The 26,886-nt window shown below is 56.1% G+C and overlaps 4 protein-coding genes across 5 annotated transcripts; 2 read left to right on the forward strand and 2 right to left on the reverse strand.

Moving 5' to 3' along the window:
- Nucleotides 1-154: 154 nt before the first annotated feature.
- On the reverse strand, nt 155-5,760 carry SIAE (sialic acid acetylesterase). 2 transcript variants are annotated; one of them, XM_030964843.1, is made up of 10 exons: nt 5,605-5,760; nt 3,901-4,065; nt 2,703-2,866; nt 2,481-2,619; nt 2,212-2,395; nt 1,815-1,924; nt 1,599-1,732; nt 1,284-1,438; nt 1,010-1,205; nt 155-934 (listed from the first exon to the last, which is right to left on the reverse strand). In XM_030964843.1, the coding sequence occupies exons 1-10, from the start codon at nt 5,654-5,656 to the stop codon at nt 653-655; spliced, it is 1,581 nt and encodes a 526-aa protein (XP_030820703.1). In that variant the 5' UTR covers nt 5,657-5,760; the 3' UTR covers nt 155-652. The 2 variants fall into 2 exon arrangements, with proteins under 2 accessions (XP_030820703.1, XP_030820702.1); XM_030964842.1 differs by having other exon boundaries at nt 155-1,205.
- A 323-nt stretch (nt 5,761-6,083) lies between these two features.
- On the forward strand, nt 6,084-7,331 carry SPA17 (sperm autoantigenic protein 17). The gene is made up of 3 exons (XM_030964853.1): nt 6,084-6,381; nt 6,823-6,893; nt 7,000-7,331. The coding sequence occupies exons 1-3, from the start codon at nt 6,228-6,230 to the stop codon at nt 7,030-7,032; spliced, it is 258 nt and encodes an 85-aa protein (XP_030820713.1). The 5' UTR covers nt 6,084-6,227; the 3' UTR covers nt 7,033-7,331.
- Nucleotides 7,332-10,353: 3,022 nt separating this feature from the next.
- On the forward strand, nt 10,354-16,062 carry NRGN (neurogranin). The gene is made up of 3 exons (XM_030964854.1): nt 10,354-10,465; nt 12,824-13,030; nt 15,861-16,062. Exons 1-2 carry the CDS (start codon nt 10,451-10,453, stop codon nt 13,028-13,030), a joined length of 222 nt encoding a protein of 73 aa, XP_030820714.1. The 5' UTR covers nt 10,354-10,450; the 3' UTR covers nt 15,861-16,062.
- Nucleotides 16,063-17,397: 1,335 nt separating this feature from the next.
- LOC115913078 (endothelial cell-selective adhesion molecule-like) lies at nt 17,398-25,902 on the reverse strand. The gene is given in 8 exon segments (XM_030964949.1): nt 17,398-17,628; nt 17,630-17,885; nt 18,260-18,398; nt 18,496-18,618; nt 18,778-18,933; nt 19,010-19,223; nt 20,450-20,604; nt 25,848-25,902. Coding segments are annotated over 8 exon segments (1,185 nt in total). The 5' UTR covers nt 25,894-25,902; the 3' UTR covers nt 17,398-17,532.
- Nucleotides 25,903-26,886: the final 984 nt, after the last annotated feature.

Raw genomic sequence — 26,886 nt, forward strand, 5'->3', positions numbered from 1 at the left:
GGACTCTTATTCTAAGCACTGGGTGCCACACTGTGCCTCTTCCACACAAATTTCCCTGCTTTTTTGGCAAGAAGTGGGGCATGGAGGATTAGGAATGCTCATCTGAAGGGAAAAAGAAAGATCTAGGAATAAAATGAGAGATCCAGGAATAAAATGAGTTGGTTTATTAACTTTTTATTAAGAGAGGGAGGTGGAAGGCACTCACAGTCCTCCACAGCTCCCTGTCCCAGCCCAGCCTTAGTATTTGGCTGTGGTTTTTTGGCAGAGCTCCTCTCTTCCCTTCTCCACCCTGCAGCTGGAAGCTGATCCCTGGATCCTGTGAGCACCCTACCCTGGGGATCAGCAGTCCATGCCCAGAGAAATGGGGTGTCTGGGGGGCAGGACCAGCTCCATGGGCAAGGGAGCAGCAGTGAGGGGTTCAGCTCCCATTGGTGTGTCCTGCTGCTTCTCCTTACATAATTTTTCATATATTTAATTGTAAATTGGCTTTTCCCCCTTCCCCCCACCCTGTAGCCTTGGCTTGAGTCCACAGAGGAGCTGAAAACTTGTTTAATTAACAAGGTAGTAATGAAGTCTCTGATTCCCTGGCTTGGGAAGGGACAGTGCCAGGAGCCATGAGTGCTTTGCCAGAGGTCTGAGCTCACTCATCTCCCTAATTTAGGGGCAACCCAGAGCTGGGGAGGAGCAGCAGCTCCCTCCCTTCGGCAGTGTTCCCTGCAGGGAGGGTGTCCAGCAGGAAGGGGGGTGCAGGCAGCCCCTGGGAGTTGTAGAGGGGGCAGGCCAGGTACTCACAGGGCCACTCAGCCCAGGCATAGCGCAGGCCCAGCACCAGTGTCCTGCAGCCACTCAGGGCCAGCGTCACCGTGTGGGACCCTACTGCCACCACGGGTGCCACCAGCCACTGGCACGGGGAGGTCTGGCTGGAGCAGCACACCTGGGGAGGGGAGAAACTCCCATCAGTGCTGCCTTCCCTTCTGCAGCTCTTTGGAGAGGATACCCCACTCCTCACCTCAAATGCCTGTGCATCCCTCTGCCGCCACATGAGCTCCTGGCTGTAGGTGACATTCAGCAGCCCCCTGGTCACCTCCAGGACAGCCCGGGTGGGAAATGGTCCCTGGAACACGAGGTCCTTGTCCCCATAGGCCACAGCCATGGCACCCAGCAGCAGTCGGTGAGCGACATTCTGCTTGTCCCGGGGGTGGATACTGCCCAGGAAGAGGAGGAAGATGGAGCTGGAATCCAAAACCTCCATCCCCACACCCTCACCCCAGCCCAGGACTCACCTGCCATAGGGAGAGTGCTCATCACCCAGATCCATGGCTACAGCCATGAAGGTGCTGGGCATCCTGGCATTGGGAACAACCCCCAGGTCGGCTGTTTGGTGCCAGCGGAGCCGGGCAAAGCTGTCATCTGCACTCTCATGGCGGTAGGTGGACAGCTGTGAGGCACAGGGGAAATGGGGGAGTGGCTCAGATCCCAAAACTGGCCACTGTGGCCCCTGCCTGGGATTTTCAGCACTTGGCAGGATGCATGTGTGTTTACAGCATCCTCTCCCTGGGCATCCCCCGGGGAGATGTCACCCCTCTCACCCCCCACACCTGCACAAAGCCAAAGGGGAGATGTGGCTCTGTCTGTCCGGCTGATCCGGTGTGGAACGCCCAGCGCCAGTCAGCAATGAGTGCAGGGAAGGTGCAGTTGTACTGGTCTGTGTTCAGGAGGGTATTGGCCTCACCTGTCCCCAGAAAGAAGGGCTGGTGAGAGCTTGGTGGGACAGTGGGGGCTGCTCCACCCCAGGGGTAGAAATGGGGGCTCACCCTGGTACCAAGCGACACCCCGCAGGGTCATGTTGAGCAGTGGGTGGATCATGGCATTCCAGAGCACCGAGGGTGTTTGTGGGCCAGAGAGATGCTGATATGGGGAGGTGCTGGAAGACAAAGCTAGGTTTAAGGGGGGTGCAAAGTACAAGGCAGCCTTTAGGTTAAAGCAAGCACCATGCAAAGGGAGATGTGGGGTCCCTCTCTTCTCCCTTTATCCACCCAGATGTGCCTTATGCTCTTGGCATGGGGGGAGTTTTTATCCAGAGGGATTATAATGATGCATAGAGGGGGCTGTGAGGCTCTGGGAGAGGAGGTGGGGTGGGAAGGGATGAGGATACTCCCCAAAAGCAGCGTGGTACACAGCAGGAGATGTTTCCACAGCACCTTCTCTCACCTCCCCGTGTCCTCTGGGAGCCCACACGCCTTCAGAACCCGGCGGGAGGACCAGGCCTCGATGGGGGTCCCTCCCCAGGCCACCTCCACCAGCCCGATGGGGGTCCCCAGAGCCTCATACAGGGAGCGCCCCAACAGCCAGCACACGGCCGAGAAGTAGGTGAAATTCCCGTGGCCCAGGTTTTCTGCTCAAGAAACAGCAGGCTGCAAAGGGAAACAGTGGGAAAAAACCCATTTCCACGCTCTCTTTTGGAGGCACATTGCACTCACCAGCTGTTGGAATGGACCATGGCAAATCAATCTGCTCCAGGTCCTCCAGCTCCACGCTGGAGCGGGCAGGCGCCGCAGCAAAGACACGGACGTGGGGATAGCGAGCGGCGGCGGCGAGCTCCTGGCTGGCATTGGCCACCTGAAGAAGGGCCAGGAGCATGCAAGGCAATTCCCTGCCTGATCCCTACCTGCTCCTGCCTGATCTGTGCTGAGGGGCCTTACCTGCAGGACTGTCATTGCCATGTTGCTCTGCCCACTGCAAAGCCACACGTCTCCAAAGTAGATGTCCCGCAGTGTCACGTTCTCCAAGCCCTGCTCGGCTGTCAGTGCATAGGGACCGCCCCGGTCCATTGGCTCCAGGACAGTTGTCCAAGTCCCAGAAGGTCCTGGAGGAACAGGATGGTGCTTGTCTTCCACCACCCTTATGAAGGCCTCAAGACCTTCACCAGGATGTTGGATGAGCAGCCATCAACCAGTAGTGAAGGACAGGCAACAGGGAAAAGCTTCTCCACCACAGAGACAGGTTGAGGAAATGGATTTCAGAAGCCCTCTGGCATCAGAGGGACCTTTCTCCTGCAGGAATTTAGGGGTTAAAAAAGAAAACCTGGAAAACAAATGTGTGTCAGAGCAGAAGCTGCTGGGAGGAACTGGGATTACAGGAGCAGCTTGGTGTGTGTGACACTGAGATGTCTCCAGCTAATTTTAGAGGCGCCAAATCGAAGCGTAAAGATATTCTGCTGGAGCTTAGTATGGATTTTCTGGCTGGATCCTGCAGATCTCCTGGATTGCTGCTCTCCCACAAGACACCTCCAGGCTCTTCATCTTAGGGAGGTGCCCTTGGGCAGCACTTTTACCCTCCAAAGGTGATGAGCTCCCTCCCAACTCTTCAGGCAGGGATGTAGCTGGGATTTGAGGTGCCCCTGAGCCCTCTCAGCTCCAAGAAGTTTCTGCTTGCACAGGCAACATCCTTTGGGGCTTAGAGATTTCACAGGGCAGAGATCAAAAGAGAACCTGGAAGTGCTCTGGAGGTTCCCCAGACCTGGTTTAGCCAGGGAGAGAAGGTAAATTCCCCTTGTCCCCTCCACAACCTCTCTCCTCGGCTCAGCCTGTGCGGTGCCACCCACTCCAGCAGCAGCTCGGCTCCTGCTGGGCGCCCACGGGAGCCACTGCTGGCAACCAAAGTGAGCAAAGGCTGCACTGCTGGGGAGGGGGATGGCTGAGCCCCCCAGGTCTCCTGGAGAGGGAAAAGCACGAGCTGGAGATGTCACCAGCACCTCTGCAGCCCCAAGGCAGCAGTGTGACAAACACAGGGGTGGTGCCAAACCCTGTCTCACCCACCCCACCATTGGCTCTGATTTGGGCTCAGACAAGTTCTCTGGCCACCAAAACCATCGGTTTCTAGTCAAAGTCTGGGACTGACCTTTAACCTGCGCAGTTTTCTCCATGATGACGAGGCCACTGGCACCTGAGAGAGTCAGGGTCACCACAGCCCCGAGCTCCCCGTGGCCCCACACCACAGCCCCTGATGGCTTCTGCTGCAGCACCATGTGGTCACCATAGTAGGAGGCAAAGCTGAGCATTCCCCCTGGAATCAGCAAACAGTGCAAACATCAGCTCCGAGAGAAAAACACCCTGACCCCCTCTTAAATACAGATTATTTGAGATCCCAGCTAATTTACAGATTCCTGGTCAGCTTTAAGGTGGTTAAAACCACCACAGAGCTGAGGAAGAGGCAGAATTTAAATTCCAGAAGAAGGAATTTACCTCCTAAAATATAGGGAGCATGTTACATCTTGTATTACATGCATTTGGGTACAGATTTTGGTAAAAATTCCTCTAATAACAGCATGGGAGTGTCTCTCCCAGCCCAGCCTTGCTAATGAATATTCTGATGTACTTTTCCCTTGGAAAAAGGTTTGTCAAGGGGTGGGATGGAAAACATCGGGTGTGCAGCATCAGCAAAGGCACCTTCAGTGGGGATGGAAGGAGAAAGCTCAGCCCTGGCACCCCCAAAAGCCCCATTTTTGCAGTGTGAAAAGAAAATCATATCTGAAAAGGGGGTCAGGAGTAATGTGTGAGGGGTGATCTGGGCAGAGAACTCTGGTGACCAAAGCAGAGCTCATGGAGCCTCATCTCCTCTGCAGCTCATCCTAGGCTGGGTTTGAGGAAGGAAAGGAAAGGGAAAGGGAAAGGGAAAGGGAAAGGGAAAGGGAAAGGAAAAGGAAAAGGAAAAGGTAAAGGAAAGGAACTATGTCCTCGGCCCCTCAGGAGTCAGCTGCATCGCTGGTCCCGCTGCCTCATACCACAAGGCTCCGGGAGTTATATAAAAAACAAGTCGGAGGAGAAAAAAAAACCTAAAACTGAGACGCCAGGGAAGAGTGGAAGCTATAAAAAGCAGCTGGGAGGAGGGAAGGGAAGAAGAAGGGAGGAGGGAAGGGAGGAGAGCCCACGAGACACCACCAAGGAGCCGCATGCGGCTCCCACCTTACGTAAAGCATCGTCCCACGGCAGCAGAGCTGGGCCAAGGGCGCTGGGGAGGGGCTGGGGCTGTGGAGGGCATCAAAGTGGGACTCAGGGGATGCAAAGGGCATTGAACTGAGGCTTGGGGGGATGCCAAGCTTGTCAAAGTGGGACTCAGGGTGGGCAGAGGGTGTCAAACTGGAGCTCTGGGAGTGCAGGGGGCATAGAAGCAGAGCTTGGGGGTGCAAAGAGTGTGAAAGATGGGTGGGCATCAAAACTGGGCTAAAGGGGATGCCAAGGGCCCCAAAGTGGGGCTCAGAGTAGTGCCAACGTTATCAAAGAGGGGCCGGGGGTTCGAAGGGTATCAAAGTGGGGCTGGGAGGATTTACAGGAGGTGCCAAGAGGGGCACCCGAAAAGCGGGGCTGGGGAAATGCGCATACGAGGCTCGGAGCGCGCAAAGGGCACCAAATCAGGGCTTGGGAGGGCTCAGGGAATTCCCTGGGCATCGGAGCCGGGCTGCTGTGGTGCCAAGGGTTCTGACGGTGCCAAGTGCCCCGAAGCGGGTCTCGGGGAGGGTCTCAGGGGAGGCTCGCTCCAGGGCCCGGCTGCAGAGGATGCCCGCGGGGCTGGGGGGTCGGAGGGTGACCCTCACCAGCCCTTTACCTGCGGCCGCCGGAGCCAGAGCCAGCAGCGCCAGCAGCGCCCACGCCGCCATCCTGGGGGCACAACGGACTGCGAGGGCGCCGGGACCCGCGGTACCCCCCGGTACGGGCCGGTACGGGCCGGTACCGCCCGGTACCCTCCGGTGCCCCCGGCCCGCCCCTCAGCCGGGCCCGGCGAGCGGGGGCGTGGCCTGGGCACGCCCCGCCCATGACGGGGGGCGGTTGCCAAGCGACGGCGTCCGCAGCACGGCCTGAGGTGGCGGCGCTGCCCCATCCGGCACTAACGGGAGAGGCCGAGAGGAAAGGCCGGGAGCGCGGGACCGAGGGTTGCGGGGGGAGTCGGGGCACACCGGGGGAGAGGAGCCGGGGCACAGCGGGGAACGGGAACCGCGGCCCCCCCCCGCGCCCGCTCACCCCGCCCAGACCGCGGCCGCGCGCGCGTAGAGAGAGGCGGCTGCGCGCGTGCGCGGCGGGCAAGGAGCGTGTCTCCCCCTAGCGGCGGTTCTGGCTCCCTCAGACGTTGGCCCGAGGGTTCGAGTCCCGGCGTTGCCCGGTGGCACCGGGCGCTGTGGGCTGTGGTGAATCCCGGGCTGTGCCGCTGCAGAGGGTCCAGGAGAAGCGACCATGTCCATTGCTGCCTCCAATACCAGCATGAGGGTGCCCGCCGGCTTCCGGAACCTGCTGGAGGGGCTGGCGCGGGAAGTGCTGCGGGAGCAGCCCACCGACGTGGTGGCCTTTGCAGCGCAGTACTTCCAAAAGCTGCTGGAGAGCAGAGAGGGTGAGTGGCCTTGCCCAGCAGCCACCCCCGCACTGCCATCCCCTGCCCCACACTGCATTGCCTGCCCAGCCTGCCCCATCTGCCCATCCCCAGGGCGTCAGGCCTGCCCCACATGTCCCTTGCCCAGGGTGTCAGTCCTGCCCCCGTGCCCACAGCATCAGGGCTCTCCTGTGTGCCCATCACCAGGGCATCAAACCTGCCCTTGTGCCCCTTGCCCATGGCCTTGTGCCTGTCCCAAATGCCCACCACTGATGGCCATCAGGCCTCTCCTGTGTGCCCAAACCTGCCCATGGCCTTGTGCCTGTCCCAAGTGTCCACCACCAATGGCTATCAGGCCTTCCATTTGTGCCGTCACCCAGGATGTTGTGCCTGTCCCATGTGCCCATCACCCGTGGTACCAGGTGCCCACTGCATGTGGCATCAAGCCTCCTCCTTCCCCAGCTAGTGGCATTGACCCGGTGGCGTGGGGAGCCATGCTGGAGGACGACCGTCTCACCTGGCCTCCTTCCGAGGTAGGCTGCCCTCCATCCAGGTGCCAAGAGCCACACTTGCTCCCTGGTCCCACCCTGTCCCTGCCCCCCTTGTGCCACATCATCTAAATTTTCTTCTTTCCTCCAGGACCTGAAAGAGGCCAAGGACACGGAGGGGTAGCAGGCAGCACCAGCAGGGGCAGGCAGCACGCACAGCTCTGGATCACTGTGATTCCGCCCCAAAATGAGTGGAGAGGAGCCAAAGGGGAGCATGTCCCCATAACCCTCATGAACTGGGACACCTCTCCAGAGATGCAACCGCAGCACTTGCCCCAAATCCCCCATTTGCCACTGTCCAACCCCAAAACTAAAAAAAACCCCTTGGTGCTCCCCTGGCTCCTGCCCTTTTCCCGTGGGTGGGTGCTCCACTCCCATCCTGCCCCTGCAGTGCTGTTTTAATGAGGAATTTTATTAACGAGGTCCCCGCTGTTATTAATGTCGATCACCTGAGATTTCTCCCCGAAAAATCCTGGGTTTGGGGCTGAGCTGAGTACGGGATGATATTTTTAGCCTCTATATTTAGGCCCCTGCATCCCTGGGGGATGGAAGAAACTTCATAACATCCCAGCGTGAAGGAATGATGTGACATTGCTCCTCTCCTACCCCCCTCCATAAGCTGAGATACCTCCATGGAATTCTGGGGGGCATGCAAGAGCCCCCCAGTCCTATTTCTGCTTGTGAAATTCATATTTTCCAATACAATGTGGTTTCAAAATCCCCCCCAAAAAGTGGGGTTTGCGCCGAAGCCGGCTGCTCTATTTTTGGAGAGGACTGAACCCCCCCATCCATGCTCACCCCGTTTTTACCCCCTCTTTCCTGTTTTCCATCGCCATATGTGGTGCTCGCCCACGGCACGGGGCATGACAGCGGCTCCCCCGGGAAAAACAGGAAGGAGGGATGGGGAAAAAAAGCTGGCGGGGACCCCGTGCCGGGGCTGATGCCAACCAGCTACGCCTTGACCCCCCCTCCAGCACCGCCTCGCCGGCTGCCGGCTCCTGCTTCGGCAGCCGGCAACACTGCCCGCCCAGGGCAGCATTCCAGCATCCAATTCCCTTTGCTTTTAAGGATTTTTTCCCCTGTTTTTAAAGGATTTTTTAACACCTCGGTGCCACCATCTCAAACCACGACGGCGGGATGTTCTCAGCAGGTCTCGCCAGCTGCACTTCCCGTTCTCCCCTTCCAAAATCTGAGTTGTTGCCTTGGAATTCAAATTTTGGAGGTGCTGGAGCACCTGAAAAAGCATCCTTCAGATTAAGGGGTCCAAGGAGGAAAAATGCAGAGCCTGGAACAGGCTCAAAACCGCCATTAATGATTAGAAATGTTCTGGCATTTTGCGTCCCTCCTCCGCAGCCGCAGCCTGCGGGAGACGGCGGCGCTCGGCGGCTCTGCCAGGACCCGGCTGCCACGGAGGGAGCAGATTCTGGGGGCTAATTGAGGGGCTAATCCTGACTTTGGGGCTAACTTCTCAGATCCATGACCCCAAATGATTGACTCAGATCAATCACCCCAAAAACCCTTCCCACTTAACAAACACCCGGTCTTTTGTCATTGGAGCAGGCAGTGATGGATCTGGAGGGTCTAAAATCCAGGGAAGGATCTCTTCCCATCAAAAATCCCAGCAGAGCTGCCAAGGCTTCTCCTGGAAGCTGCAGCAGGGTTTTCTGGAGCAGAGCTATTCCCACCCCCACCCACCCTGGTGTGCTGGTGGAAAGAAGTGATGGTGGAAAAGTGGCTCCAGTGGGAGAGCTGAGTGGCTCGCAGGGGAATTTGAGGGATGCTTGGGAGCATTTCCCAAGGGGGAATTTGGGTGCCTGGCATGTGCTGGAGCAGGGGTGACCCCCATCAACATCCAAGTGTGGGTGAAGCAGCTGAGGGAGGTGGCAGCGGTGGGATGTGCCTGGGATGGGGTGGAGTGGGATGGGGAGCAGGGTGTCCCAGGAGCTGGGGTGTCAGAGGACAAGAGGTGACACCACCTGCACCCAGCAGGAGTGGCCCTGGAGAAAGAGATGGAGATGGGATGGGAATGGGAACAAGGATGGTGATATGGCAGGGGACAGAGACAGGCATGAGGGTGATGATGGGGATGGGCACAGGGAGAGGGACAGGGATGATGGGGCTGAAGCTGGGAATGGGAGCAGGGAATGGCATTATGAAGAGGATGGGGACAAGAAGTGATATGGGGATCATGACAGAGATGGTGATGGAGATGGGGACAGGGATGATGGTAGGGATGGAGAAGGTGGTGGAGGTGATGGGGATGAGGTCAAGGATGGGCACAGGGCTGGTGGCAGCGGAGGGGACAGTGCCCATTCCAGTGCCAGAAACAGTGATGTCAGTGGGACAGGGATGCTAATGGGGATGATGATGAAGATGATGGTGGTGGCAAAGAGGAAGGTCAGTGCCACCAGGCCCCAAGCAGGATGACCCCTGTGAGCAAACTTGGCCAGGGAGAGCCAGTGGGGCCGGGCTGTGCGGGTGGGCCGGGGGTGCTGTGCCCGCCTTGGGGGGGCCAGGCTGTGTTTTGGGGGCTGGCTGGAGCAGCCTCGGCGCGGAGCCCACGGGCGACTTGTGCAGTTGCTTAGCAACTCCCAAACCCGGATTAGAGGCGAGCGAGGCAGGCGGTGGGGGGGCTGTGGGCTGCAGCCCCCCGCATTGCCCTGGGGGTCCCTCCTGTTCCCCGGGGTGCCCCAGCTCACCCTGCCAGCCCCAGCACCTCGACGTGGTCTGGGGTGGCAGCAGGGTCTGCAGGGAGCACCGAGGGTGGGAAAGTGGCTGGGACTGCAGGTCTGGTAGGAGAACACCCCAAATGTGGGGGGGAACAGATGCTCCTGTGAGTGGGGAAGGGACCCTCAGACCCCCAAAGTGGAGCCCACTCCTCTGCTTGGAGCCTGCAGCTGGGCACAGCAGCCCCGGGGTTCTGCGGGTGCTCGGTGAGATGCTGTGTCCCACCATGCCCACCCTTCCTCACCATCTTCATCCTTGCCGTCCTCATCCTCATCCTCCTTCAGGACCAAGTCCTAAGTAGGTCAAGAAGGTTTTTCCCCCCATGCAAACCAATCCGGGGGGCAAAACCTGCCTCCAGCATCACCGTGGGTCGTGTACCCCCCAAAAATGAACCCATTACCCCCATTTGCTATAGCTTTGTCCCCCAAAAAACCCTCCATGCCAAAGGCAAGGCTCATCACATCTTGGCTCGCATCCTCTGCATGTGATGTTGTGTTCCACGAAACTCCAAAGCGAGCTGCCGGCTCCTTTAAGTGTTAGGAGGGAGTTGGAGGCTGCAAAATAAAATTGGAGGAGGGAAAAAAAAATAAAAAAAAAAAAAAGGAGAAAGGGAGGAAAAAAAAAAAATAAGGCACCCCTCCTTCCCCCCCAAAAGCCTGGCAGGGGTGTCGGGCTGATAGGCTCGCCCGGAGGAAAGCGCATTACGTAGGCAAGCGGCTCCGCTCAACTTGCCACCTGCGCCGGGAGAGCTGCCGGGGAAGCGAGATCCTGCCGGAGCCCCTCGCCCGCCGCTGGCCGCCCACCCGCCCTCCGCCATGGACTGCTGCAATGTAGGTCCCCTTCCTTCCCCCGGCCCCTGCCTTTACTCCCTGATCACATCCCTTATCGCTGCTCCGGGCTGGGGGCTGTGGGGGGGTTTGGGGCGGTGGGGGCGGGGGGTGCGGTGGGTGCTGCGCCCACCAAGAGCTCAAACAAGTCCGCGACCCCCAGCGCTGCCGCAGCCCCCAGGCTCTCCTCCCCCAGCCCCCCAGATCCCCACTCCTGCTCACACCAGTTCGGAGTCCATCCCACCGGGGCCAGGGCACGGCCAGCAGCCTGCGCCCCACAGCCCACTGAGGAAAAGCCCCCCGTCCTCGAATCCAGCTTTTATTGAGCTTTTTGTTCCCCCCACCCCACAACTGCTCTACAGGTGGGATCGGGGGTTGCATGTGGATAAAGGGCTCGATTGGGGTTGCACCCCTCTCTCCTCACCCGAGGGTGAGCTCTCCTGCCTCCCGGCCACCAGCCGGCTTGGGGAGAAATCCACATCCTTTTCCCCTTTCTCCCTGACCCCCTGACTTTTCCTGCCCCTTTCCCCCTTTTCCTCCCCCTTTCCCCCCTTTTTTTTCCCCTTTCCCCACTTTCCCCCCCATTTTCCTCCTCCTGCTAAGACAGCAGCACAGGGAAAAGCCTCCATCTCTCCTCCTGGGCACATCCAGAGAGGCAAAGCCCACCCTGGATATAGGATTTTTCCTGCCTGGATATAGGATTTTTCTTGCTTGGATATAGGATTTCTCCCCTATGTATAGGACTTTTCCCCCTCATATGTAGGATTTCTCCTTCTGAATATAGGATTTCTCCCCCTGAATATAGGATTTCTCCCCTAGATACAAGTTTTCATCTGCTGCATAGAGGTTTTCACCCCATGGATATGGTGTTTTTCCACTGGATATAGGATTTCTCCTGCGAATATAGGATATGGCCCCCTGTTTATGGGTTTATGGATTTTCTCCCCTGAATATAGGATGTCTCCCCTGGATATAGGATTTTTTTCTCTTGAATATATGTTTTTCCTACCTATATACAGGATTTCTCAACTTGGATATAGGTTTCTGTCACCTGTATGTAGGATTTCTCCCCTGGATATAGGATTTCTCCCCTGGATATAGGATTTCTCCCCTGGATATAGGAAATACCCCCGCATATATAGATTTCCTCCACCTGTAAATGGTATTTCTCCCCTGAATATAGGATTTCCTCTCTCCTAATATAGGATTTCTCTCTTGGATATAGGATTTCTCTCCTGGATATAGGATATGCCCCTCCATGTACAGGTTTTCTCCCCTGACTATAGGATTTCCTTCTCCAGATATAGTATTTCTCCCCTAGATGTAGGTTTCTCCCACCTGTATATAGGATTTCTCCCCTGGATATAGGTTGTTCTCCCCCACCTCTGCATATATAGGATATCTCTCCTGAATATAGGATTTCTTTCCTAGATATAGGATTTCCTTCCCCTGGCTATAGGATTTCTCCCCTGGCTATAGGATTTCCAGCCCTGGCTATAACATTTCCACCTTGGACGTATCATTTCCACCTTGGACATATCATTTCCACCTTGGACGTATCATTTCCACCTTGGACCCATCCTCACCTTTCACAATGGTAAAACAACCTGAGCAACTTGGTGGAGCTCCAATGGGATGAGCTTCCTCCCCCCTGAATCTACAGCTTCCAAATAAGCCCCTCAAAACTCCTTTAAGTCCTTTAAGTGCTCGTGGGGTAACACAAAGGCTTCACCCCCACAGCTGCTGGCACTGGATCATCCAATGCCAGCTCATTTCCACCTCATTTCATTTTCCCATGTTTTTCTTTTCTCCCCATTGAACTTGGTGCTGAGTCCAACTGCTCTGGTGGGATGTGGCAGGAGGGGAATGGGTTACAGTGATTTGTCCTTGGTGGGGCTTTTTCCTCCCTTCTGGCATCACTGCTTTCCCAAATTTCTTGGTGTTTCCAACCAAAACCCTGAGGAGGGATGCAGGAGGATGCAACAGGCTATGAGGAAAGGGGAAACTGAGGCATGACCAGCTCATTTTATGCAGGATGGCCCTCATCCCCCTGCCAGAAATACCCCCCAGAACCCATCCTCTGCTCCCATGGATTTTCCTCTCCCTGCATCATAACCCTGGCTGGAGTCTGGCTTCCTGCAGCCCTGTGGTCCAGGGTTGCCATTTCCCCAAGACACCTGCAAGCAACCCTGATTTTTAGCAAAACCTCTCATTTTCAGCAAAGGAGCCCAATTTTTTAATGAGTAAACCCAATTTTTAGAACAGGGGCTCATTTAAGACCTTCTTGAGCGGATTCATTTGGGGAGGGGGCTGAGCTGTTTGAGGTGCCACCAGCTGTAACCCTGCCATTGCCACCGCCAGGAGGGAGCCTGCACAAAGCTGGACGAGGACATCCTGGACATCCCTTTGGACGATCCCGATGCCAACGCGGCAGCTGCCAAGATCCAGGCTAGTTTCCGTGGCCATATGACCCGCAAGAAGATCAAAGGGGGCGAGATTGATCGGAAAACCAAGGACGCCGAGTGCGCCAACAGCACCCGCGGCGGCGACCTCCGCAACGGCGACTAGGTACCCCCCAAATCCCGCTTCTTCCCCCCAAAACTGGGTCATTTCTGTAAGGATGCTGCTCTGAGTGTCCTTTGCTCTGTTGATTTGGGATGGAGCCTCCTTCCCTGCAGAGACTTGGGATGGAGCATTCTGCTCTGCACAGATATGGGATGGAGCATCCTTCCCTGTGCAGATTTGGGATGATACATTCTTCCCTGTGCATATTTGGGATGGAGCAACCTTCCCTGTGCAGATTTGGGATGGAGCATTCTTCCCTGTGCAGATATGGGATGGAGCATTCTGCTCTGCACAGATATGGGATGGAGCATCCTTCCCTGTGCAGATTTGGGATGAAACATTCTTCCCTGTGCAAATTTGGGATGGAACAACCTTCCCTGTGCAGATTTGGGATGGAGCAACCTTCCCTGTGCAGATTTGGGATGAAACATTCTTCCCCGTGCATATTTGGGATGGAGCATTCTTCCCTGTGCAGATTTGGGATGGAACAACCTTCCCTGTGCAGATTTGGGATGGAGCATCCTTCCCTGTGCAGATATGGGATGGAGCATTCTTCCCTGTGCAGATTTGGGATGGAACAACCTTCCCTGTGCAGATTTGGGATGGAGCATCCTTCCCTGTGCAGATATGGGATGGAGCAACCTTCCCTGTGCAGATATGGGATGGAGCATTCTTCCCTGCACAGATTTGGGATGGAGCAACCTTCCCCACACTGGGTCAGGGTGGAGAAGGGGTTTTTCCTCCCAGGAGATGGAAACACACAGGCAGGCAGCCCCTGCCTTGCCCTAAATTTGGGTGCGCGCCGTAGTAGTTGGGAAGGATGGGAAGTAGGATGGGAAGGCGCAGCCCTAGATTTGGATTGAATCTCTCCCTTAGCAACACCACCCCGAGCGCCTCGCCTCAGCACATGCTATTTTTAAAAGCCTGTGTCACAGTCTCCTGGCAGGAAAAGGTAAATTTAAAAAGCGCCCACGGTGCCGAGGCCGCGTGGCATTGGAGCCCCGGCGGTGGCTGCGCCGTGCCCGGGCCGTGCCCCGCGCCGTGAGCGCGGGATGGCCCCGGAGAGCGGCGGGGCCGGCTCGGGGTTAGCGGCGGGGAGGGCGCGCTGCCGGCTCGGCCACGTGAGTGTGGCGGGGCTGGGGGAGATGCAGCTGGGATGGAGCCGGGTGCAGCTGGGATGGAGCCGGGTGCAGCTGGGATGGAGCTGGGTGCAGCTGGGATGGGACTGGGGTGCAGCTGGGATGGGACTGGGATGCAGAGGGATGGAGCTGGAGTGCAGCTGGGATGAGACTGGGGGGCAGCTGGGATGGGACTGGGATGCAGAGGGAATGGAGCCGGGGTGCAGCTGGGATGGGACTGGGGTGCAGCTGGGATGGGACTGGGATGCACAGGGGATGGAGCTGGAGTGCAGCTGGGATGAGATTGGGGGGCAGCTGGGATGGGACTGGGATGCAGAGGGGATGGAGCCGGGGTGCAGCTGGGATGAGATTGGGGTGCAGAGGGGATGGAGTAGGATTCAGTGCAGATACAGTGGGGATGAACTGAAGATGCAGCGGGGATGCAGTGAGGAGGAAGAGAAGGATGCAGTGAAGATGCAGTGGAGCTTCACCAAGGCTGCAGTGGGAAGGAACTGAGGATGCAGTGGAGATGGAGCTGGAGCTCAGCTGGGACACAGTGGGGATGAACTGAGGGTACAGTGGGAACAGAACTGAGATGTGGTGGGGAAGCAAGGGGGATGCAGTGAGAATGCACTGGAGAGTCAGTGAAAATGCAGTGAGCATGCACTGAGGATGGAGAGGGAATTCAGTGGGGCTGGGATGAGAATGAACTGAGGATGCAGTGGGGATTTTGTGAAAATCCAGTCAGGACAATGTGGAAACACAGCGAGGCTGCAGTGGGGCTGCAAAGAGGATGCAGCGAGGATGTGTGGGGATGAGCTGAGGATGCAGTGGGGAAGCAGCAGAGATTCAGTGAGGATGCAATAGGAATGAACTGGAGATGGGGATTCAATGGGACTGCAGTGAGGATTGAGCAGGGATGCACTGGGGCTGCACTGGGGCTGCACTGGGGCTGCAGTGACGATGTCAGAGGGCTGCAGTGAGGAAGCAGCTGCCAAGTGTGTAGGTGCTGTGCAGCTTCTTAGGGCCCAGAGGTTCCTTTGGGATGCCTTGTTGGGGGGGCTGAGCAGGCTGGCAGCAGGGGAGCCGGGTTTCCCTCCTTCTGGCACAGTGCTCTGCCTAGGGGGGTGCATGCAGGGGTCACCCCCAGGTTCCTGGGCTGGGTGAGGGCAGAGTGTGGGCAGCAGTGGAGGCAGGACAAGGGTGCAGGCAGGGTGTGGGTGGGCTGCAAGTAGAGCACGGGCAGGGTGTGGGCAGGGGGAGGGCATGGAGAGGGTGCAGGCTGCAGGAGCAGCACGTGAGCAGGGTGCAGGCTGTGGGCAGGGTGCAGTCAGGGCACAGGGTACAGGCAGGGTGAAGGCTGCAGGGTGCAGACAGGGCACGGGGAGCAGGCAGGCACAGGGTACAAACAAGGCTCAGGGTGCAGGGTACAGGTAGAGCATGGTGCAGGGTGCAGGGAGGGCACAGGGTGCAGAGAGCACTAAAGGTGCAGGCAGGCTGCAGGGTACAGGCAAGGCTCAGGGTGCAGGGTACAGGCAGGGCACGGTGCAGGCAGAGCACAGGCTGCAGAGAGCACTAAAGGTGCAGGCAAGGCTCAGGATTCATGGTACAGGGTGAAGGGTACAGGCAGGGCACAGGGTACAGGCAAGGCTCAGGGTGCAGGGTGCAGGCAGGGCACGGCCCAGGCTGACCACTCGCTCTCTCCTTGCTTGCAGGGGCCACCAGCTGCTGACCGGAAACCCCTCGCCACCGACTCCCTCCCAGCGCTGCCCGCCGAGGCCCAGGAGCCCCCGCTTCACCCCGTGCCCCCCGCATGCATCCCCCGGGGTCCCCCCACAGCCAGGCCCTGCCCCTGTCCCTGGCTGCCCCCCCCCACCCCAGACACCCCCCGCCCCAATAAACGCCCCTGCCAGAGCCCCGGCCTGTCCTCGGTGCCTTCTGATGTCACCGGCAGAGCGGTGAGGTCACAGCGGGCAGGGGTGGGAGGGCTGTGGGGCAGGGGTGCCAGCAGGGATCTCCCATGTGTGTGTACAACACGCTGCAGGCACGTGTGACATCACTGCCAGGCGTGGGACGTGACATCAGGGTGTGCTGTGACATCACTCGTGGGTGGGAGATGACTTGTGAGGTGCTGGCATGAGATGGGTGGTGATGTCACTACTGGACAAGTGACAGCTGCTGTGACACCATACAGGTGTGTGTGACACCATACAGGTGTGTGTGACACCATACAGGTGTGTGTGACGTCACTGCTGGGTGTGTGACACCATACAGGTGTGTGTGACACCATACAGGTGTGTGTGACGTCACTGCTGGGTGTGTGACACCATACAGGTGTGTGTGACATCACTGCTGGGTGTGTGACATCACTGCTGGGTGTGTGACACCATACAGGTGTGTGTGACACCATACAGGTGTGTGTGACGTCACTGCTGGGTGTGTGACACCATACAGGTGTGTGTGCCACACAGGTGTGTGTGACATCACTGCTGGGTGTGTGACACCACACAGGTGTGTTTGACACCATACAGGTGTGTGTGACATCACTGCTGGGTGTGTGACACCACACAGGTGTGTGTGACACCATACAGGTGTGTGTGACATCACTGCTGGGTGTGTGACACCATACAAGTGTGTGTGATGTCACCACCAGGCGTGATTGTGGGTGTGACATCATACAGGCACGTGTCACATCGCTGCTGTGTGATGGCAAGTGTGACATCCCTGAGGGACATGTGACATGCCTGTATGGCATCATCCAGGCATCAGTCAGGTGCTGTGATGTCACACACTCATTGTGGCATCGTACCTCCTGACACAGGGAGTGACATCACAGTCATGGGTGTGACAACATGTGCATTGTGATGTCACCTCACCCTGAGGAGCTTGGCTGGTGCACTGTGACATCATCCTGCCCTATGACATCACCCAGAAGGTTGTGGGACATCCCTTCCCGCCTCGAAATCCGCACAAACTCACCCAAAGCGCCGGTGCTGGGCAGCGCAGCAGCTTTTAATCACAAAACCCCTTAAAAAAAGTGTGTGTGTGTGTTTGTGTGTGTCCCCATCACCCCCCTCCCCCCACCCCTACTTCCTTTTGTGAAAAAATCCCTCATTTCACCTGATATATAGATATAGAAAAAAAAAAAATCATAAGAAGGGGACGCCCCTGAGGCAGGGCTGGGGCTGGTTTGGGGGTGGTATTTATGGGGAGACTCGGTCCCTCCAAACGCAGAGAGCCCCTGCACCCATTAAACACACCCACGATGAGTCCAGCTGCTCGAGGCATCTGTTAAAAAGAAAAGGAAACCCAAAAAAGGGACAAAACCACCCCAGGAAACGGGGAGTGGGATGGGCTGGCTGTGGGCACCGCTGTTTTTGGGGGTGCTCACACCAAGGAGCCCGCTCGGCTCTGCGCTGGCACCATGACTGGGACGGCACCGGCCCGTGCCAGGCTGGAGGGGGGCAGCGAGCCCACGGGAGCGCGCACCGGGGTCCGGGCGGCGCCGGGGGGTCCCGTTAACGGCGGGGGGCGACAGGCTGGGGGGTCGTGCCCCTGCCCGGGGCGGGGGGCCCCGGTAGCTGCCGGTGGTGGTGAGGATGGAGGCGGTGTCCGAGGGGGCTCTGGCTCCGTAGCCTTGCCGCGTGCCCGCGATGGAGGACAGCGTGCTGGTTTTGGACATGGTGTCTGAGGCTGGCCTCCTCGCCCATGACGGGGTTTTGGGTGCCACGGCGTCTTCCCTGCCAAGAGGGGAGAGCAGCACAGAGATCAGCTCTGGGATCCCCCCCCACAGCATACTCTCCCTGAGCAGCAAGGGTGTGCAGACATCCTGGACCCCCAAACAGAGGGACAAAAGGGAAAGGGGAGAACAGAGGTGGAAGATGCCCTCGTTAACTCTGAAACCTCATGACAACTGGCCAGAGGTGGAAACTTTCTTCCTGATTGTTGCCTCTGGAGCATATTGATGACTGGCCAGAGATGAAGAACTCTTCCCCACTATTAGCTCTGAACCTGAGAAGTTCAGAGTGTGGGCCAGAGGTGGACACACCCTCCTCCCCCGTTAATCTGAAACCTAATGATGATTTGAACCCCCTCCACAGGAAGAGTGCCTCACTTGATCTCGTTGGCTCCCTCCTCCTGGCTGTCACGTTTGTTCCTCCTGTAGCCAACAAACTTCTGGGCAAAGAAGATGATGGTGGCAAGGGCCCCCAGGGAGCCCAGCACGGCGCCGGCAATGACTGCTTTGGTGCTTGCTGCCAGAGAGAGACAGAGATTCCCTTATTGCTTTATTCCCACAAGGACCTCATGGGGACTGTGTGCCCCTCCCCGACCCTGTGGACACGTACTCACTTGATTGTACCTCCAGGACAATGCTGCAGTTCTTAGAACCTGCTTGGTTTTCAGCCCTGCAGACGTAGACCCCCGACATTTCCAGGGAGAGGTTGGTCAGCTTGAGGGTGCCCTTGGCCCGGTCTGCAGGTGAGAAATTTGGGTGCTGCCTCACAGCCACTCCTACACCCTCCACCTCCTCGTGCAGGAAGTGGTCAAGGGGATGAAGCCAAAGAATCCCTAAGCTGAATCTTCTCAGGATATTCCATCCCACTCCCCAGCCCCACACTGGTGCCACCTTACCCTGGGCAGGGGGAAAGAAGACCTGCAGGGTGGGCGGCTCGCGCTGCCACTGGTACGTGGGCGAGGGCTTCCCCTTCTTGGAGGAGCAGCTCAAGGTCACGTTGGCCCCCACGACGGGGCTGCCGTGCAGCTGGCAGGTGGGGGTGGCTGGTGGCACTGTGGGCACAGATGTTAGTCCTGAGGGACACCATGGGGAGCTCCAAGGGAGCCGGGGGGACTGGGGGAGCCTTACCCAGCACGGTGAGGTTGATGAGGCCGACGTTCTTGTGTATCCTGATGATGTCATCCACCACGTTGACAGTGCACATGTACTGACCCGAGTCTTGCTCCTGGGTGGCGTTGATGAACAGCGAGATGTTGTGGGTCTCGATGGGGTACAGGAACCCCACGCGGGACTTCAGATCTGTCTCCTCCACCTTCACCACCCCGCCTATGACTGACAGGATCTGCATAGGGGAAAAACCACATGCTTTTGCTTCCAGGTTGTGCTGCTGGAGAGAAAAGCGCCCCAAAATCCCAAATTTTGTAGAGCAGTGGTTGCTGCATAAGCCCCCTCCAGCCTTACCTCTGCTGCAGGCAGCTCCACACCACAGGCACAAATACCCCTGGCATGGGCACTATGAGCAACTGTCCCATCATGAGCATCTCCCCATCAGGAGCACCAAAAGTGGTGCCCCCATTGTCGACATTTTCCCATTGTAGGCACCATGGGCATTTTCCAAGGACATCTCCCTGCCATGGGTATCTCCCACCTTCCTACTGCAGGCACCCTGGGCATGACCCCAGTGTGGGCACCTCCCCATCATAGGCATCTCCCGACCATGAGGATCACAGTCATCTCGCCAGTGTAAGCATTTCCCACCATGGACACCACAAACACCTCCTGTACAGGCATCTCCCCATCTTGGATCTGTCCCCACTTCCCCGTCTTGGATCTCTCCCCGCTGTGGGCGCTACAAGCACCCCCCTACTGCAGGCACTGTGGGCATGACCTCATTGTGGGCATCTACACATCACCATGAGCACCCCCCATCAAGGGTACCCCCCCATGGTGGGCACCATGAGATTCCCCCATCATAGACACCACCCCATCACAGGCACTACAAGCAGCTCCCTGTGGGTATGGGGATGGCACCATGGGTATGTCCCCACCATGGGCACCATGAGCATGTCCTCCGTGGTCATCTCCCCATGGTGGGTGCCATGAACTTCACCCCATCATGGGCCAACTCTCCACCATGGGCACCACAAGCATGCCCCCACTGTGGGAACCCCACACATCTCCCCATGGGCATGTCACCACCATGAGCATCTCCCATTTGTGGGCATATGCCCATCATGGGCACCATGTCCTTACCATGGACACATATCCATTGTGGGCCACCATGATGTTCCCCCCCTCATGGGCATTCACCCATTGTGGGCATCTTCCCTGCATGGGCACCATGAGTGCCATCCCATTGTGAGCATCATGGTGGGCACCATGAGCTTCCTTCCATCATGGCCACCTCATCATCATGGGCATCCTTCCACCATGGGCACTGTGGCCACTACTCCATGGTGGGCACCATAACCTTTCCCCCATCATGGGCACCACCAGCACCCCGTCCATGGTCACTGACCAGCTTGGTCCCCTCCATCTCCAGTCCTGCAGCCCCTGCCCTCTTCTCACCTGGAAGGGAGCAGGTTTCTTGTTCAGCATCCAGGTGATGTAGGGCTCTTGGTGGGAGTGGCTGGTGTACCAGACAGGCAGCACTGCCTGCTGCCCCTCCACGGAGAACACCAGGCTCGTCCCCACATGCACCTCCAGCACGGCCAAGGAGACACCTGCCCATGGGAGAGGGAAGAAACCGGGAAATGACTCAACCCCAGGTGCTACTTCTCCACAAAACCTCACTGACTGTGAGAAAAACCCCCATTCCCAAGACAAAAACAACAATCCCAGGTTATCACCAGGAAGCTGAGCCAAGAGAACATTTTGCCTCCTTCCCTGCCACAGGAAGGGCTTTCCGCCCGCTCCGGAGGATGCAGGACATTGCTGCTCCCTCCCACCCCAGCTTCCGCCCCACACTCAGTTGGGAATTCCTAAGGCACAAGTCACCCTTCCCAGGAGACAGCCAACTCCAGCAGGCAGGCACCCCCCTTAGCTCAGTATTGGGGTTCTCCCAGCCTCCCAGGATGCTGCACCAGATCCCATGGGATTTATTTGTAGGGCTCCTCCATGTGCACACCCCAAGCCTTTCCCAGCATCCCAGTATCCCCCATTTTTGCTGCCAGCACTAAACTGGGATAATCCACGAGTGGCTTCCTCTGGTGCCCCATCTCATTTGACCCCAAATATCCCATCCCAACCCCCTGTCACCGTGTCCCCTGCATCCCAGCATCCCCCCAAGCCCCACTGGGAGGGATTGATGGGGTAAGGGTGGTACCACAGACCGGAGAGGGATGCTCAGCTCCTGAGGGAAGATCATTCCCCAGCTTTGCCCGTAAGGCTCAGCCAGAAAATTAATCAGCCCAGGCAAGGCTGAGTTAGTGCTGGGGCTGGTTTGTTTTTCCCAGGGGAACATCACCAGGCCCTGCATCCCAGCAGCTCCATCCCTGCATCCAGCATCGATCCGTGACCCCGGCTGGCCCTGCCCTGCCAGCGCCCCAGGGATGCCTCACATCGGGATGCAGGGGGGAAAGGATGATGCTGCCCCGTCATCCCAAACCCTCAGTTTGGGGGGAAAAACCCCTGGGTTTGAAGGATTTCGGGAGCTTTCAATAACCTCGCACTTTTCCCTAAGAGCTCAGGGGTTTTAATTGGATTTTTCCAGGGTGGGAAGTGGAAAACAAGGAGCTGGGGGGTATTTTTAGCCTCCTCCCGCATCCGTTCATCCCCCCTCCTGGCAAGGCATGGGTGCCATTTCCGGACGGAGCCTTCCAGCTCCAGGCAGGAAACTCTGCTCCGGCTGATAAGTCTCCTCAGGAATTAAAAAAAAATAATTACATTTCCTTTCTCTGGTGAAAAACTGGGAGAAATAAGGCCCAGTCTGGTGAGGATGCGTAAAAATAGCTCACCCGGGCTAAGAACATAAACCTTTAAATCCTGGAGGGTCTGGGGGGAGATGCTGGAGGCGCCTGCAGGTCCCAAATCATTGATAATATTATTTATTAATTATATAAAGCTGTGGTATCAGATCCAATAGAGAGTATGGAAAAATAATGGTAATTATAGTGTATTTATATATAATTATACAGATAATTGTATTAAATTTAGAGAAAGTGGAAAGAAATACGGCATGGCGACTCATTAAATTGGAATTTCCAGAACAAAATAGATCATTGAGAACATATAATTTATAACAGTTATAAATACAGGTATATTTTTGTAAGAATAGGGATAATAGCAGGGATGTGAAAGTGATAATAGTGCTCAGAATAATGAGAGTAATGATCAAAGTGAGAATAATAATTATAAAAGTGGGAATAATAATGATGAAAGTTATATTAATAATGATAATAATAATGGTGATTATAATAATTATAACAATGATTGCAATACAATAATGATGACAGTCATAATAATTGTAATACTGATAATAATAGAAATAATAATAGAAATAATAATAGAAATATAATAATAATAATAATAAAAATAATAATAATAATAATAAATTTATACAGTTCATTAATTATGCAGATGGCACAGCCCCTAAACCTCCCTGCATTCCCAACAACTGGGGAAATCAAGATGTTTTTGGCCTAGATCCTCCATAATTATAAAAGTGTGTTAAATTGGGATGATCTAGAAGAAAATAGATTATATTCAATAATTGTATTGTAATTTCTATTAGAAATATTATAGATAACAGGTAATAGACCTGGTTGAAGAATTACAATTGTAATTTAATAAAAACAATTCTAACAGTTATAATAGTTACAAAAACAATTATAACAGTGATTATAATGATATTAGTAATAAAAGAGTGATAAGTATAATGATGATATTGATAATAATAAAAATATTAATAATATAGCTCATTAATTATGCAGATGGCATCGATAAACGACTCCACAGCTTCTACACCCCTGTGCATCCCAACAGCTGGGAAAATCCAGGGGTTTCATTCCACATCCTCCATCAGCATGGCTTTTTGGGCACCAAAAACGTGCTGGGCCAAAGGGTTCCTGGGGAAATCCAGGCTCCAGAGAGGGAAAAACGTTCTGGCACCAGCCAGAGGATTCCCATTGCACCCCAAGGCATTAACACAGCCCCGTGCGCCTCAAAGCTGCTCCCGGCTGCAAACCAGGGGGTGTTAACCCTGAAACCTAATGAGGAGCACGTTAATTATGGTAATTGTGCTCTGGGGCTGCAGCTCTGCTCTGTCATCCTCAAAACTCCTGTGGCAGCAGGAGATCCCAGCTCCATCATCTCCCCTCCAGCGTATCGGGGAGAGGGAGATGGATCCAGATCTGAAGGCTGCTCGCTCCCCAGAATCCCCTTTTTCTTGCAGAATTCGCCCAAATTCCCCATCTCAGACAGATGTGACCCTAAAAAAGGCTGGTGGGGCTGGGTTGGAGCTGCAGGCACGGGACGAACCCCCTGGCACAGCTCTGGCTTTGGCCACCTCGACGCTCCAAATCCTCTAATGCTTTAACCAGATCGAAAAAATTAAGCTGCTCGTGGTGCTCATACTCATCCAGGGGGGCCTGGGGCCCTCAGCCCCTCCCGCCTGCTCTTTGGGCTCAAAACCTGGATTTTTATCCATCTGCCCTGAGCTAAACACCTGCCCGGGTGTTTTCCCCCCGCCCCAGCCCATCTGCTGGGATTTTTTTTTGCATATGGAAGAACAGAATAGACTTAAATTTACCTTTAAAAATAGCTATAATTTTTTTTTTCCTATGGAATAAATGTCTTACAGTTTAGCATTCTAAAATACTTAAAATTTTCCCGTGACAAAAAATTTTAAAACAGCTTTAAATTTCCCTTTGAATTTATTCCCTATGGAAAAAAAAATCACCTTTAAATCCCTGCAATCTTAACATTAATCCCTGCTGATATCAATCACCCTATCCTCATCTAAAATTGCATTCTTTCACCCCCAAATAAAAGCTGTTTCCTGGTTCTGGCACAGCCTGAACCCCCAAAAAAGCAAACTCCCCCTGCAGCCCCCTCCCCAAGTCTCTAACCCATGAACTGCAGGGGAATTAAATCCCGGAGGCGGTTGGGGTTTGATGACCCCAGTTGATAGGATTAAGGCGCTGGAGTCATGTGAAACCCAGACCCAAATTAAATCCCAAAAGACCAAGCTTGGGATTTAAAATACACAGCGGGAATCTGGCCGGAAAAGGGACCCTTGAAAAAGCTTGGAAAAAGGTCAAGGAGCATCTCAGCACTGCAACGCAGCCTTCCCTTTTTAAAAAATTATTTTTGGGGAATTTTTTTTCCTTTTCTTCCCTTAACTTTGACTATTTATAAACGGGCAGATAGGAGATGCCGGGCTGTGCAGCAGTGTCCCTTGGGAAAATCCACAGCAGCATTTCTCACGACCCCGGGGGCAGGAGGGGGGCAGAAAGTGCCCTATCCTCCAGAGAGACCAAATTTGGGGAAAAAAAATTAAATAATGCAATAATCATATGTGACTTTGCTATAGATGGAAACGTGCTTCACCCCTGGTGCGGGAGGGAGAGGCGGAGATGGGATGGGATGGGATGGGCAGGGGATGAGGTTGGGATGGGATTGAGGAAAGGATTGGGTTGAGATTGGGGATGGGATGGGAGAGGGACTGGGAAGAAAACAGGGATGGCAAACATCTCTAATTTTGCTTTTCCCCATCACAATCTCTTGAGGATCCCACGGGATGAGGAAGGATTGCTTGAAAGCAAAACTAAAGGAAAAACACACATTTGGGGTTCAAAAGGGTCTTTTTGCTGCATTTTTGAGCTATCAGTGCCCGTGATGTCACATCCCAGAGCTCAAGCGCGATTTTTTTGGTGGGAATCCGTCAAGATTCCATGCAAAAAACGCCATCGGGATGCGGCAAAGGAGCGCCCTGGTGGGATTTAGGGGCTGAGTGACCCCCATGCCTCATACAAACATGCTTTAATTAACTTTTATCAAGGAAGAAAACCTTCAAGGAGGAACAAGTGGCGGCTCCAGGACCCCCACCCAGTGTTCTGCTGGAAGGAAATGCTGCTGCCATTGTTTTTGGGGCCGTTTCCTTTCTCCAAAGGCCTCTCCTTCGCTGGGAACGCCAAAGGATGTTTTCTTTTGGAGCAACTGTGGCAAGTTCCAAAAAGACTCAAATAGGGTGGGAAATTAGGGGTGGAAGAAGGGAAAAACCCATGGACAGAGAAGCATTGAGATCCCTCACCTCAAAACCAGCTGGGATGGCTGTGCAGCACCAGTAAACAAGGGAAAACAAGCGGATTTTTTCCTACCCAGCGCCACACGGGGAGGTGAACTGTGGACTCTCACTTTGGAGTCCCTGGTGTGTCCCCATAATGGGGTACATCGGGTTTGAGGGTGCTGGAAGTGGCTGTTTGGCAGCTCCAAGGTACAAATGGCTTTTCCCAGAAAGATTCAGATTTTCTCCACTCCGGGCACTCCTAAAAGGGGAGGGGGGTGGATCCCTCCCCCCTTTCCCCCCGAACCTGCCTGCTGGGGTGGGGGACTGGGGGCACAGAGACAGGTGGGTGCTGTGACCCCCGCCCCTGGTACCCCATGCTCCATGGATTTAGGGTGGTCCTTCCCGGTGCCACCCTAAAGCTTCCCAGCTCCTGCCCGCCGGTGCCGGGCTCCCGGGCGTCTTGCCCGGCGCCTCCGGCTGCTCCCACACCGTGCCCTGGGTATCTCCGGGTCCTGCCCGATGCCCTCCCAAACGCTCTCTCTCGTGCTGCCCGCTTCATCCCGCTTTTCCCGTGTCCCGCCGGGCGCACCGCCGGTACCACCGCGTCCTGCCCCGTACCCGCCGCGCTGCCTCGCGTGCCCCGCCAGCACCGCCGGACCTCGCCCGCTGCATCCCCACAGCTCCCCCGCGTCCTGCCCGGCATCCCCCGGTCCCCCCGTGTCCCCGGGGCTCGCTCACCCAGCAGCGCCGCCAGCGCCAGCGCCGCCCGCCGCAGCGCGCCCATGGCCGGAGCCGCCGCCGCAGCAGGTGCCGGGGGGGCCGGGGCAGCGGGGGCGGGACCCGCGCAGGTGGGGGCGGGCCCGAGCCCACCACACCCCGTGGGGGTGTCCCGGCCCCGCACGGACCCTCCCCCAGGGGTCCGGCCCTCCCCCGCCCCACAGTGCGCAGTTATTAATTAGTTACGTGGGTTATTATTAGTTATATTAGGGTTAAGGGGGGGGTTCAGTGCGGCACCGCAATGTCAAATGTCATCCCCCCAGGGGGAGCACAGGGACCCCAAACCCGCCCCATTCTCATCCCTCCCACGCCAGTAGGGTGGAACATCCCGTTCTGCATCCCTCACACTCATCCAACACCCCCCCCGCCCTTCAGATAAACGCATCGATCCTGAAAAATAAACAATATCCAAAAAAAGGGCAATTCTGAGTACCTGGTTCTCGGGAGCCTCGGGTGGATCCTGCCCGGCTCAGCCAGGGTTATCCCGGTCCTCGATCAGAGCAGGGTCAGACCTCGAAGCCCCAGCAGAGATTAGACACTGGAGGAGGAGGAGGCGGTGGGGGCAGAATTAATCCCTCCTCGCCCTCGCCGCCCCCCCGTAAATCCAGCCTGGCCTCCAGCACTGCAGGATCCCGGGAGCAAGGAGGCTTTGGGGGATCGACCTGGCTTGATCCCACCAGGACCCCAGCTCTCCCTGACAGCATCCTCACCCTCTGCTACACCTGAGGCTTCCAAGAGGCAGCAGCTTTGGGGCAACTCACCTCGTTCTCCCTCTAGCTGAAGGCTGGGAGCGGGGAGGGAGCGTTGGTGACCCACTGGTGACCTGCTCCCCTTCCTCACTCCACATCTCAGGGCTCAAAGGTGATGCCAACTTCCAGATGGGCACCGATCCTCACTTCTTTCAAGGATTCCGGGAACCTCTGCAGGGAAAGCAAACCGGCTCTGGCCGTGCTCACCCCTGATTAAAAAAATCAGCAACTCCTCCAACAACGAGCCCAGG

Source organism: Camarhynchus parvulus, chromosome 24 (assembly GCF_901933205.1).
Source record: "Camarhynchus parvulus chromosome 24, STF_HiC, whole genome shotgun sequence".
Lineage (NCBI taxonomy): Eukaryota > Metazoa > Chordata > Aves > Passeriformes > Thraupidae > Camarhynchus > Camarhynchus parvulus.